The following is a 15,532-nucleotide window of genomic DNA, read 5'->3' as shown; positions in this document are numbered from 1 at the left end:
TTTCAAATGTTTGTCCTTTTGTTTTCTAATTTTCTAAAAAGGGTGCTCTGTGTTCACTAAATTATATATGCCTATATATGATAATTAAATATGAGATACACTCTTTTATTGTGTACCTTTCTATCTAGAAAGTGGCACATAATTATAGTGCTTCCTAGTAGTCCATTAAAGCTGCCTACTAGAGAAATAGAATAATTCTAACATAGTCACAAAATAATTTACTGGTATCATCAAGCTATTCTATACATTAAGTGTACCAACCAGTGGAGTTTAGTTAACTAGTCTATCAGGTTATGAAATATTATATCCATAATTACTGCCTCACTTAGAACTGAAGTCTTCTTCAAAATTATTGACTTCTTGAACATTTCATAATTTTACATGTTTTCCAAGCAATTTGCCATACTTAACTAACATTTGTGCTTCTTTTTTTCTTTACCATGCTTACAGAAAATTCAGGTCTACAGGGAGTGGATTATGACTCACAGTAGAAGTAGTGATGATGATAATGATGATGACGATGATTAGTCAGATCTGAAATGTTCAAATTCATATGTTCTTTGCCATTTTATTTGGAATGTTTCATTAACATGTTTTGTATGACTACTACCATAATGCCCATATGGAGTTAAAAGTACTTTTTCCTTTTAAATGTTTTTCTATGTATTTTCAAAAACAAAAATTTATGCATTATTTAAGCACGGAAAAATGTATTTTATAGCCAAAGTAGGGCATACCATATATTATAGCATTTGCTTTATGTGTTTTATAGCTTTGTAATAACAGTTTGTCTTTAAGATTTAAAGTTAGAAAAAAATTTTTTTAATGTTCACTAGTTTCATTTTAAATTATCTGTTTATTTGTTAGCAAAATGCTGTTTTTAATGTTCTCTGTAAATTTTCTGGGCTGTAATATAATGTAATTGAGTAATAAAAAAAAAAAAAAGAGAAAGAATAGTAATAGCCAGTCAATATTTTATATTTATTTAGCATTTTAAAAGCATCTTTGTCAAATTTCTTTTAATAATAATAAACTTATATAACTTGAAGCAATATGAATTTGTTGTTCTATTCCAAAATCATATAGGTTGAACTACTATTATAAGAAACATTCATGATTTGTCATAGAGGTTAGATAATGAAATAATTTATAGTCTGAGAATGAAGAAAAATGTTCTTTGGTTCTTTTATTTCATTTTATTATGTATACATTTTGTGAAACAGTGAACAAAGTTGGTTTTACAATCATTATATTTACTTATTAGCTTACATATCCATGTGCTATATCCTTATTATAAAATGTTATGAATTAATTCAGGACAGAAGAATTTTTATAGTAAGCATAATTATATGTATTTCTTCTAGATAATATTGGGAAAATGTTATCTATGTTCCTGAAAGATGTATAAGCAAATCTGTTTTATGTTTTGCATACTGAAGGCTTTTTTTATTTCAAACTTAGATGAAACTTTTTGTTCTATTTTTCTAGTATATCAGATGTACTTAAAAAAAAAAAACAACTCGAAAAAGTTAATGACTGTTAATAGTATGATGTTTAATCCCTTATGACTGCTCTGCATTTGGATCAACAAAGGAACATTACCTTAATTTATGTTAAGCATTTTGCTTATAATGAGCTTATATTAGACTGTAGTAGATAATTGCCTTAATTGTTCAGCTTTTGGTTTAATTTATTCAGCCAATGACTTGAATCTCTTCTAATTCTTAGGTTTATCAAGATTTTATCTCTATAAATCATTATTCTCTATTTCTTAGAAAATGACTATTTCAGACTTTTAGTATTGAGCTTACAAAAAAAGAAGCTAAAAAATTTTGCTCTTGAAATGTCTACCTGCCTAGCGTTGATTCAAATTAAGTAGAAATCCAGGTTGTGTATGCTAGGACTAAGAAATATGTGAATGTCAAAGAATTTAATTACTGTTTTCATCAAAATATAGTATTCTTATCTTTTTGGAATAAGTAAATAAATTAGAACAGTGACCATTAAAATAGTCACTACTGGTATCAGAGGCAATTTGTCTTTGTCTTGCATCCACTGCTCTCTCACCCTTGGTCAAAATCAAACAAAGTCTGCTGCTTCTACTGGAAGCTGGAAAGAACATAGTCTGTTGTTATGTATTGTGTATGCCTGAGGGAGGAAGGGTTTGGTAATTTCTTCATTGACTTCTTGATTCCAACTATGCTAAGCATGCGGCCTTTCTAAAGGAGAAAATGCTAACTGCTTGTTTGCAAGAAATTTACTGAGTTTCCTGTGGTTGGTCTGTGACACTTAATTCTACGGTACAGATTTCACAAAGGTCCTTATGAATTTATCTGGGAAAAGTTCTGGATATTTTAGCAGTGCCTTACCATTTTAATGAAAAGAAAATTGGAGGTAGAATTACATTTATTTAAAATCTCTTAAACAGTAAAAAGATTTAAAATAATATTCTAGTAACTAGTAAACTTTGTTCATGTGACCTTAGGGATTCATCCTTAAGTTTTTAGCCCTTAGAAGTGGCATACATTCTCTTAACAGTATAATTGGCCTTGTTCTTTCTGTTTCTGTTTTCCTGCCCCAGTGAAATAATCTTTTCAAGCTTCTCTGCTGACAGGTATTAATTATTTTTTCAGTTTAAAAAATGTATTTATTATGTTAATTTTATTTGAGAAAAATTTAAGCCTGAGGATTGCTGTGTTTTCTTGATGGAGATATAGGACTTCGAGAAAAATATCTTCTTATTCCTCATCAAATATATAGAAAATTAGTTCAATTTTGGGATTTTAAATGAGATGAACGGTTCTTTTGTTTGTTTATTAGTGGCTCTGTAATTAATTAGAACTTTAAAAATGGGAGTATCCATCTCATAAAGTCTTGTGAGAAAGCTGAGTTTGAAAGATTGACTATGTAATACCACACCTTTCCATATCCTTTAACTTTATTTATATTCCAAATTTCTATGTGGTCATTGCCTATGTATAGAAAAAGGGATAAAGGGATGGAGTGTTCTTCTCTCTTCTTTTCTAAAGGAATAATCACTCATTCTCTATTTTCCTTTATGTCTACTTGACACTTGAATAACATAGTGAAAACTGGCAGAAAGAAGAGTTTATAAAAATCCTAAAATTGTGAACACCTATCACCATGGATAAATAATCTGTTTATAAGAGCCTATAAATGAAATTAATTGATGCTCACATTGGTATAGATATAACAAAGTAAATCCAGAGTAATATTACTGACTTTCAATATTCCTTATTGAAAAGGAAGTTGGAATAAATTTCAATTTGCTTCTGCTTTTAAAATAATCAGAATTTTATAAATTTTACCTTTTGAAATTATTCAAAACACATATCATTGATGCAGTGTTGAGTGTTGACTTTCAGGTCATGTTATGAAAATTAACAGATGGAGCCATTTTAGATCTGTGAGTAGGACATCAAAGTTCAACATGAAGTATGTGCTGCTGTATTTTACGTCCCAGGGTCATATACACTATAGAATGATGACTGCTGTGACAGCTACTATAGTAGTTTGTCTGGTTTAAATCCCATGGTGAAATTTTGCATTATACTTTTCCTATAGTGATGGAAGGAGGACCAGAAACAACAATCCAACTGTTACTGAGTACTTTTCTGCTGTATCTTCAAGCCACAGTTTTTTCTTTTATAGGTTTCCTTGCATATTTGTAATTTATTGTAGTAGTCCAAAATATTAAAGGTCCTATAGGGTCTAAATAAGATACACAAATTATTCATTTAAGTCAAATAATAATTATGATGGATATGTAAAAAGAATGTCAGTTTTATTTATTATCCTATCCCTATACCTTTGAAATAAATGGAGATCAATTAAAAATGTTTAGATTGTTAATGTAATCTTTAATTTCAGTAGATGAATATTCAAATTTATGAAGTGCAGTGAGTACAAGCCATACTATACAAAACCTTACAGAAAGGCCTGAATCAAAGAAGAATGAAACACATGATTTCAAATAACACAGACCGTGTTAGGGAGCTAATTAGAATAATTTATGATGGTCATATGTAGGAGTTTATGGCTTGGTTTGTTTTAATGTGGTAGACCCATTTTCATGTCTGTAATTATCTCTCAATCAGTATGATAAATTTATTTAACAATTATTTCATATCAACCAATATGTATATAGGAATAGTGTACCTCCAAATATCAGCTTTAAAATAAACATTTAATAATTTTGTAAAATTGGTTTTTAATGTAACCATCTTTATTGCATATACATATCCTACACAGTGAAATGGTAACAAAGATATCTACTAAATTTGCATTATGCTATTTCTTAGAGATCCTTAATTATTTGAGCATTCAAAATATAGTCATTGTGTTTTTATAAACAGATAATCAGGATAGTATATATAATTCTTAATTGGGAATGCTATGTTTTTATACTGTAAATTATTATCTGTGAATAGCTTGTTAACTCTATTATGTCTACAAAGATTTTTTGAATGTATTCAATAAAACTTGGAGTTTCTTTGAATTAAAAAATTTAGCGACTCGCACTCCATGGAAAAAGGTAAATCTCTCTTGCGAATCACTGGACTAACATTGATTCTCAATCTACAGTTTTAGTATTTTACAAAAGATGTGAAATTTTTCAAAAATTAAAGTAGGTTATTTTCTACATTGTTAAAGTAATATATGCTCAGTAAAGAAAAATAGGAATAGAAAGGAAAAAGTTTACCCTGTCTCCCCACCATTTATTACAGTGTATTTCATTTTTTAATTTTTATTCATGTAATTATGATTCAAATATATAAATTTATGTTATATATTTTTTATTTTATTGTAAATTTTTATAAATAGAATTACTTACTGTTAACTTCTAAAGATTAAAAACGTGACCCATTCGGTCCCCAATGTGGGAAACCTGGTCTTTACTTCTGGAATATGTTATCACCAGCAGGACCTTTCTATTTTTATAGTTGATGTAGAAGCTTTTTCTTTTTGATTGAACATATTTTTACCTTTTGACTCTGCCTTTTAAAAAAAATTTACCCCTTAAATAAATCTTCTCCTCTTAAAATTCATTTGTGTATGTGCATGTATGTATAATCTTTGTGGGTTTCATTGTGTACAGATATTGACAGCTGGGTTGTCCCATGGGGGTAGTATTTCTCAACCATTTCAGACATTTAAAATTTTTATCTGTGTTTTCTTTGAATCTTTTACATCTCTTACAAAGATATCATAGATGGCACTATATAAGTTGTAGAAGGGAGGCTGTTTTCGTTTGTTGTATATTTCTTTTCTTTCAGAAATTACAGATGTTTATAATTAGCTTCAAATACTGCCTTAATAGCAATTGGAAGATAACTACCTTCAGCTGATGTGGTCTTTCCCTTTACTTCCGGAGGAGAATTACAACTGATCTGGGAAAAAACGGGCTTATCATAGGCAGTCAGATCACCAGAGTAGTGCTGAACATTCTTCCTGGCTTCATCTGAAATTTTGAGTAAGTGGACAAGAACTAGGAGATAAAGGCCCATTGGATTTCACTCTTCATTTTTAACTCTTCCTCTCCAGAAGCATACTTCTTAATGGGATGAGAAAACTGAAGAGAGCCAAATTCTGTTATCAAAGCAAATTAGAGTTAGCATCTCAGATAAAGCAGATGCCATGAAAAGATTACCTGTCCAACTTGGATACAATTCTCATACCTCATTTATTAGCTTACTAGAACTCTCTTGGAGAGTCTTTGGCACATTATTTTTGAAAGCATATACTTTTGAACATTTAGTAGTAAGTCCCACTAACTTTATTTTGGACCAATGGACTAACTCACCCCACTTAGAACCTTCCAGAATTACATAAAAATAACTGTGTGAATAAGACTTTGAAATTGTGTCTTTTTCTGGAGGTGATGGTTCCACTTAGGGGAGGTTCCAGTTTTCTCTTTGTCAAAAAAGTGTACAATGAATTTTTAAATTATTTTTTAATCCAGTAACTGAAATGAGACTAATTTGATTACTAAATCTTTTTCAAAAGTTTGTCATCATTTCATCCCATAAATTTATAAATATATTATGGAAGGATAAATATTAAAGTAGCACATTTAACTTTAAACGAAATAAAAATGTTAAGCTCAGATAGGTTAAACTTGAGTCTTACTTTCTGCTTACCGAGGATGTGCAAATAGAGCTAAAAATCTGCAGTAAGTTTTAGTTTAAAATCTCTTTAGTCTTTATTTAGCTAAAGGTGCTAAATTGTAACCTGGGATTCAACCCAAGACTTCCCTACTGATACATGAGAGCCCTACCTTACAATGTCCCTTGGTTACTTTCAACAGCACATAGATTCTGAACATAACTTGAGCTTAGTAAAGTTCATTCATATTTTTTTTTAGTGTGTGCTCTAACAATAATATTGTTAGAAGACTTTATTATAAATTATGAAAAGTCTTCTTTATTAGCCAAATATCCTATGAGAGAAAAGCTGTTGTCTTGCCAAATGGAACAATTCATCTTCATAGAAAATTAGATTGGAGGCCGCTTTCATTCATCTAAAAACAAAATTTAATGTCATCTATAAAAGGAAACACCATGTATAGTTTTTTGCCAGTTAAGAGTCTTTAGTTGTAAATTCAAATGAAACTGATATTCTGTCTGCTGATGATTCTGATGAACTGTATATCAGTGAAAATTTACCGCTAAAGAATCTTATAGGAAGCCGTATGGAGAAATGTACGTTTAGACATTTTGTGAACTTTGAGTCTGAGTTAGTTGTTTATTAGTCTTACTATCTTCCAAAGAGATAATTATGCCTGGGTATTATATGAAATTGAAGTATTACAAGAGATGTGACGCAGCTTGTGAACTATCTGAATCCATATTCCAATGAGCTGTTAAAATGGGATCCCACTTCATCTACTGGAATATATGTATTTCTTCTATGCTAACTCATTTTGACAGTAAAAATACCTGGGGTGCAGTAATACCGTATGGCTCAGGGCCTGGATTCTGGAACCATGTAAACCTGAGTTCAGTACCAGCCTTTTCCTTTTACTAGCTTTATAGTCTTATTCTAGTCTGATCTCATATTCCAGACTATAAAATGAAGATAATTGTAGTACTAACAGTACTTTGGTATATAATACCAAGATAATAGTACCTTGATGGTGTTGCTAGGATTAAAAAGCAAGATAATATATGTGATTATTAGTACAGTGTCTAATAGGAACTTACTATATTTTCATTATTCCAGATGAATAATAACCAGTGTATGCTGGTTCTGGTCATCATTATTCTATATTCCTCATTTGTCTCCTCTTTGCCAAAATAAAAAACCATCATTAAATTTTGCCTTTTTTTTTTTTTTTTCTTTTAAGGTTAATAGAATAGTTAGAATGTTGTGACGGTTTCCACACATTAATTGGTAAGCGATAGAAACAATAAAACCTCAGTGATTTGGACTGCTCTGAATTATTTCAGTATTTTGAAAGAAATGTTACTCTTTTCAAGTTTATATAGTATCATGGGTCAGTAAATGTTCAATAGAGGTTCTGCTGGAAATGCATTAGAGAGACTTTTGTAACTATCCACTTACAGTACTTCTGACCAACTTCTCTGGCTCTTCTTGTAGAATGTATTAGGTACGTTAATTAATGGTCTGCTGTTGTCAGTGCACATAATTTATGTCATGAGCATAATTCTGTCCTTTCTCCAGACTGTTTTAGTTGAACCAGTTGGTGACAATTCACATCTCTTAAGATAATAGTTTCTTTTATTTGATTTTATGTCACAGTGTTATGCTCAGCTGTCCTGTGTAAGCTGTCAGCATAGTTTATACTTTGGCTGACTGTCAAAATAGCTTATTTGCATGGCAGGAGACAAAGGTATGGGGGGGGATTAAACAAAGCCTTATGCCTCTTCAGATTTGATGACACAGTCAATGAGATTCAGTTTTTTTAAAAAACCAATTTGCCTCACGTAATAAGCTAAATACCAATTCTTCACTTGTGTTTATATTTATTCTGCTATATATATGAAATCACTGAGCTTTCAGGTAATGAATTTCTACTATATTTGCCCATGAAGCTTAGTTGAATACCTTGTTTTTCCTGGCTATAGCCCTCAGATCTGTTATATTTAAAGTGAATTGATAAAACCTTTTTTATCCCTAAGCCTTAATCATATTACTCTAAGGAAGTTATACTTACTACATTTTTCTCTAAAGAGAAGATTACAAGTCATTTATTTATTTACTTCTTAAATAATTGAGAAATGGTCGCATTTACATTTTAATTTGTTTTGTTTACCTCCCTGAATTTTGTCGTTTTTAAAAGTACACTTAATTTTTTAGTATAATCCATTGATAAACTTTTCATCTTTCCCCATTGTCTCCAAACTATTCAAATTAGCCAATCTATAAAACCATTTATTCATTATCCAGTAGATTTTCTTGCTCGATAGCATTTTGTTCTTTATCTTTTTCATCTAGATGAATTTCATTTTCCTTTTATCACTCATGCTGCTATCTTAAAATATATATATATACCTCTATGAAACTCATCTTCCAAAAGAAACAGATATTGAACAGATTTTGTTTTCGTTTTTTGCTTAACTGTATTCTTATCTTTACCCAATTTTCTTAAATATATTTGCAATGAATATTAGTACCTTATATTGTTTGCGATTTAAAGTCTTCCATGTTAGTGATTTGTTCCTATCATCTATCTTTTCATATTTTGCTTTGTTTTTTCAGAAATGTGTTTGTTACAGAACTGTGCTACTTCATAGCATTTAGATGCTTGGAAAGTGTTAGCAGTGTTTTCTGTATTACTATAGTTGTTAGGTGTGTTCTTTTTCTAAAGTACTGGGACTTATCTGGCAGGAAATACGGATATTAGTAGAGGATAACCCTGACACAACTGTCTTTCCAGTTCCTACTTTTTGTGTGTTTCTAACGTATAATCAATTTGGTTTGGATTTATTTATATCTAGTAAACTAAGGCTTACATACTCAACTTTTCTAATGCAAAAGGGACCCTTACCAATAACCATACATTTTGTTACCTGTAGGTTCTGACAATTACATATAACGAATACAGTCTCCTTTGTCTTTCTCTGTTTATTTCTTTAAGAAAGTTCTTAAGTGATGATGGATAATTCATATATTCTTTTAATGAATAAGGCAAAAAATGCTTTTCCTTTAACACTATAGCATGTAAGTGAGGCTAACATGTCTATAGTACTGGCTATTGTACTTGATACTTCAGGCAAATTTGTTGATTTTTCTGCCTAGCTTTGGTCTTGATGCAAAGACTACATGTGATTCCTAGCCCTGGTTTTGCTAATTCGTCATTTATTTTAAAGGGTATCCCAAATTATTTTAGTAGAAACATTCATACCTAGTATCTGATTGGGGTGGAGGAAGATAAGGTATTAATATTACACTATTTGAATGCTGTTAACCTAAAAAAATTAAGCCAGCCTGAGCAGCTTTAGCAGCCTTCCTCAGCAACATCCAGCATCCAGGGATATTGAAGACATTTTTGAGGTACCATGGAAACGTGTGACTGATACTATCATGGTGTAGTGCAAGGCACTGGAATTAGAAGTGAAGAAACCACTTTTTTGAGCCCAGTTTTGCAACTGACAATATGACCCCAAGCAAGTCACTTAAATGTAATCTTAACCTAATAATACAAGGTTGTTGTGAAGATTAGATGGGAAAGACACTTAAATGATCCTCAATTTCTTCATGTGTAAAAGGAAGAGATTAGTTTGGATGAACAATAATACTCCTTGAGGTCTAAAATTCCAGGTTTTCAAAATAATATAAATGATGTTTTGAAAAGTATAAAGCTTCATATGTAGTGAATTTACGGAGTCAAGTAATTTGGCAGGAAATTGTGACCAAAGGCATGACATTTGTAGATTCTTTACAGCATGATGAAAGATGATGGCTGATAAGTTATCACATTCTCTCCCATCCTTCTACGGGATTTAGTTCAAAGTTGTAGCTTCTCATTAATGCTGTTCTTATTCCATAGTCGCATGTTTTAATGGAGACTGACCAGCAAAATTTTGCTGTGTATTGAGTTATCTTTGATGTTTATTTAAAGATTGACCATTCATGTTTCAAGTGTTGCATTTAAGGTTTTTGATGAACTCCAAAAAGCACTTCATGAATTACTTTTTTTTAGCTTTTATTTATATCAGATGCTATTGTGACTATTAAAAGTGGTTTAATTTCTTAAATGTATGGATTAGATTGGGTCTGAAAAGTGGAAAGTGATGAAAGGCAGACTCAACTGCAATACACAGACTTAACATAATATTGAAATAGAAGTTAGTTACTTAGAATTGAACCATTAGCTTTCAAGTTATTTGAAGATTGTAATCTATTAATGGGGTTTATAGACTCTTGTCTTCTAGTAGTAGCGATGTTCTTGAGGAAATCAACATTTGTATTCTATATTTTAAAACTTGGCCATATAGAACAAAAGAAAATAAATACTTTCAAGCTAATTTCTTTTCCAGTACCAAAAAACTGAAACAAAAGGATGTAAAGTTAAAAATAAAAGCTTCACTTCTAACCCCACCTCCACCATTATCCTTCCCAAGCCCAGAGATAAATGCTATGAACAGATTTGGTGTGTTACCACGAACCCTTCCAGAAATTTTTTATGTTTATATAAATAAGTGTATGTGTATGTGTTTCAACTCCCCCGTTCATTCTTAGTAATTTATTTTCAGTTATATCTTGGCCATCTTTCTGTATCAGTACACACAGATCTACCTTTTTTTTTTAATAAATTTATTTATTTTGTTTATTTTTGACTGCATTGGGTCTTCGTTGCTGCACGCGGGCTTTCTCTAGTTGCGGCGAGCGGGGGCTACTCTTCGTTGCGGTGCGCGGGCTTCTCATTGCTGTGGCTTCTCTTGTTGCGGAGCACAGGCTCTAGGCACACGGGCTTCAGTAGTTGTGGCTCCGGGGCCCTAGAGCGCAGGCTCAGTAGTTGTGGCACACGGGCTTAGTTGCTCTGCAGCATGTGGGATCTTCCCAGACCAGGGATAGAACCCGTGTCCCCTGCATTAGCAAGTGGATTCTTAACCACTGAGCCACCAGGGAAGTCCCAGATCTACCTTTTATTACCCTTGTAAGCAGGATTGTTTCTTTTTCATGCATAATGTCCCATTGTATGCCTATACTGTAATTAAACAGTCTCCTGTTTCTGAATATTTAGGTTTTTCGCATTTAACACAATATAACCATGAAGATTCCTATAAGTATGTCTTCGCATACCTTTGCATAAGATAAATCATAGCAGTGGAATTGCTGGCTCAAAGGATACATTTATTTAACTTGAATTTTCTTGATTTTGAGTTAGATTGAACATTTTCTCATATGTTTATTGTCAGATTTTGTGTTTTGCTAGACTACCTGTTCATATCCTTTACACATTTTCCTATAGATTTACTCATTTTTCTTCTATTGGTTTATTCATATTACTAGAATTCAGTGTGTTATGAAATTAGTTATATATCACTGTGTTGACAGATATTTTCCCAATTTATCCTTTGATATTGTTTTATTTCTGTTTATTTGCTTACTGTTTTGCTATTCATTAGTGTTTAATTTCCACACTTAACTTTTTTTTTACTTTAAGTTTTATGGACCTTGTGTTTTATATTTAAGCCTTCACTTTGGTTATTAAAATGTTATTTTATTCTAGTACTTCTGTAGTTTCATTTTGTATAGTTAAATCAGTGATCCATGTGGAATTAATTTGGTGTAAAGAGAGAAGTAGGAAAAAATAAGAGAGAGAAATAGGGATCTAGCTTTAGCCAGCAAGTTGCTTGAAGCACCATTTACTTGAAAATGCATGTTTTTGACCAATAATTTGAAATGCTGTCTTGATTTTATAAATTCCTATGTTTGGATATATAGGATTTTATAAAATCCTATTGCATTTTGGTCAGTTTCTGGAATCTGTAGTCTTTCTATTGATATGTCTGTATATAATTTCCACTAGCATCAAACTGTTTCACGCCTGCAACTTTATAAATTGTATTAATATCTGCTAGGGTAGTTCTCATTCTCTTTTCATAACTTACTGGATAATATCACTTTTTTTCTAGATAAATTTCATTATAATATTGTCAGATCACTTTTCCCCCTCCCCAAAACAAATTAACAAACATCATTTTGGGATCACATTGAGTGTGTATGTATAAAAATGGGGTGGGGGAATAACATCTTATTATAATGAATTTTTATATTCAAGAATAAGACATGGATTTCCATTTTCAAATTTTCCATTATTCCCCTCAGTAGACTGTTACAGCTTTTATCATACAAATTCTGCATGTTATTTGTTAAACTTATGTGTAAATATTTATCTTTATTACCCTTGTAAGCAGGATTGTTTTCCTTCCATTTTTCAAACTGATTATTGTGTTTATATAATAAAGTTACTGGATTTTGTGTACTTGAGTTTTCCAGATACTGTCATCTGAAAGTAATTTCTACTCTTCCTCTCCAATATTTGATGCTGCTTTCTCTTAATAATTTATCATTTCTTAAAACATGACCCATTTTACCTAGTTTTGCAAATTTATTTCCATAATTTATATGTTAACAATTTTTATTAATTTCTTCTGAATCTCTGGTTATGTCCCTTTTTCATTTGTAATTCAAGGAATTGGGGTTTAATTGCCCTACCCACTACAGTAAATAGTAAAGATACTCTTTCCTCAATATTATGATCTTTGAAGTTAGAAAATTCTTCCATGCAGTTAATTTGTATGTTTTATCCTGCTATTGTTTTTTTTTAACGTCTGTCTCTCATAAAAAGTCTATTGTATCAGCTTTCTAAAGCAACCTTATTATGAAGTCACTTGTTAGTTTTCTTCTAAATTACATAATTTTAGTTTTTTGATATAGCCTCATGGAACACAATTTTCCAGAATCTTTATATTCTCTTTTGGAATTTCTTCAAGAGATCTAACATTTTTGGCTAAATTTTTGATGTATCTTAGTCACAGTTACATTGCTTGCCTTTAAAAAATAATAGTCTAGCCTGCTATATATTTTAAATAGCCAGAGTAACTCCATCCTCAGAGCAAATGATATTGAGAACAGATTTTAAAAAGCCTATTTTGCTTATGTAGTTAACTTTATATGTTTTGAGACAAAGAATTGTTGATCATGTCATGGATAGTGTTTCAGCAGTCTTAAAGATAAATAAAGGCTATTGCATATGCTGGTCCTGGGGTTTCCTGTTTGTCCAGAAACGGTCTGCTCCTTAATTTTGAATGAATTGTGAAATTGGCAAAGAAAAGCATGTTTATAAGGCAGATAATGAAAATTCCAGGGAAGAGGCAAGGTGGGAGCTAATAGTAATTTATGTGATGCATATGTTTAAATATGTGTTAGTGTTTACATGTGTTTTTGTACAGGTATGATCAAATACTAATCTGTTTTCCAAGACAAAATGAATGTGATCGTTTAATAGTAACTTCAGTAGGTTCCACTTAAACTTTGTAAAATAACAGTATCTTCTAAAAATCTAGCATTAAATACTGGTATAGCTGCAATTGAGTAATCTTGAATAAAGCAGTACAAATAGGTGCTTTTAAAAAGGAAGCAGAAGTGATTTTGTGAATATTCAACTTTCTGACAGTATGTTTACTGTGTAAGTGCGCTAATGATTTGTCCCCTTGAGAAAGGTTTTTAGAGGATCAGTAAGGCATTACTTGTATGAGAATAGGATATTATCACTTTTCTCACTCTCATCTTTTTTTTTAGGTCGTGGAAAATGGAAGATTTGCAAAATACAAATATTTTACCCATGTCATGATCAATAAAACAGACATGTTAATGATAACCAAAAGGTAACTTTCTTTCTCTAATATAATTTGATAAGGGGTTAACTGTTAGCCACTCATGAAGTGAAGCAGTTTTTATTCACATCTTGTTCCACGTATTTAACACTGATTCATACTAATTATGGTTCTCTTGCTCTACAAGCCTCGTGCCTAAAACTTTGCACACATACAGATAAATGCATAACCATTCACAAACATTTTTAAATTAAATATTTTAGTATTTGTTTCAACCAACTAAATGGATAGAGAAATTCCTGTAAAACTATCCTCTCAAGGGTAGGCAATACCATTCCTTCCCCCTCTCCGAAAAAGTATGTAATTTCAGGTGACCCCAGAAGTCAGTAGTCTTCTGGTGGTATCTAATCATTAGAATGTATAGAGATTCACTCACATAAGTAGATATACCACTGGAGACATTAGTTTTTGGGGGGATACTCCCAACTACAGCCAAATCTTCAAATAAACCTGTAGACAGTAGAGGGATACATGTAAAAATACACAGTGGCATAGCCTCGGAGGGGCAAGTGTTTGCAGGAGGTATTATTATGAAACCGCGGAAAAGAATAAGCAAGTGCAGTAGTAGGGTGGATTTTTCTGGATGACGGAGAGTGAAACTGTGGCTGAGGAGGAGAGATTATGGCTAAATAGAAAGGAGTGGCTAATTAAGCTGTGTGGTTTTGTTCACTGCCAAAAAGGTAAACTTATATAAGCATCTTGTTGGTTCAAGTTGACTATTGAACTTAGCAATCATTTTTAATGTTTTTAATCCTAATAATTTCTGAGCCCCAAATTTATAGCACTATCTTACTTTTCTTGTTTAAAAAGTAACATAAAATATAGAAAACTCACACAGTATTAGAAGGTATAGATGTGAAAGCCAGTATTCATTCCATCTCAGATACCGGTCCCTCTTTTCCCCTTCCTAGAGGCAACTACGTTTGTATCTTTGAAATATTCTATGCCTATACAAGCAAACATGCTATCAAAGCATACATCTGCCTATAAAGGCATACACATACATATTTTAATGTAAATAGGAATCTATTATAACACCATCCTGTACCTTAATTTTTTGCTTAAGATCTATGTCTTAAAGAGTATTCCATGTCAGCATATGGAGATCTTTCTTAATTTGTAAATGACTGCCTGGTATTCATTCAGAAGTATGTGCTATAATGCACATCTAAGTTGTTTCTGAACTTTTATACTTACAGACAATGCTTCAACAGTCATTTTTCTTCATAGCAGCATTCACTCATGTTTTATTAACCCTTCTCCCCATTGACTGAGGGAAGGATGACTCATCAGAGTTAAACAAGAGTCAGTTGCAAAGCTTATTATTTCCAGATCTTACAACATGTGTTTTTTTTTTTTGGCTGCGATGGTTCTTCGTTGCTGTGCATGGGCTTTCTCTAGTTGTGGCAGGTGGGGGCTACTCTTCATTGCGATGCGCGGGCTTCTCATTGAGGTGGCTTCTCTTGTTGCGGAGCATGGGCTCTAGGCGCGTGGGCTTCAGTAGTTGTGGCTTGCGGGCTCTAGAGCACAGGCTCAGTAGTTGTGGCGCACGGGCTTAGTTGCTCCGCGGCATGTGGGATCTTCCTGGACCAGGGCTCGAACCCGTGTCCTCTGCATTGGCAGGTGGATTCTTAACCACTGCG

At 32.0% G+C, this 15,532-nt stretch overlaps 1 protein-coding gene across 1 annotated transcript in view; it reads left to right on the top strand.

Moving 5' to 3' along the window:
- Positions 1-15,532, top strand: part of VPS13A (vacuolar protein sorting 13 homolog A) — a 270,364-nt gene that overhangs the window by 237,572 nt on the left and 17,260 nt on the right. Inside the window, exon 69 of the mRNA XM_061200327.1 lies at positions 13,795-13,880. Coding sequence (XP_061056310.1) covers positions 13,795-13,880 — 86 coding nt within the window. The remainder of the gene's footprint in view (positions 1-13,794; positions 13,881-15,532) is intronic.

This window comes from Eubalaena glacialis, chromosome 9 (genome assembly GCF_028564815.1).
Source record: "Eubalaena glacialis isolate mEubGla1 chromosome 9, mEubGla1.1.hap2.+ XY, whole genome shotgun sequence".
In the NCBI taxonomy this organism is placed as follows: domain Eukaryota; kingdom Metazoa; phylum Chordata; class Mammalia; order Artiodactyla; family Balaenidae; genus Eubalaena; species Eubalaena glacialis.
The sequence above is the reverse complement of the archived record's forward strand: the minus strand, read 5'-3'. Positions and strand labels throughout refer to the sequence as shown.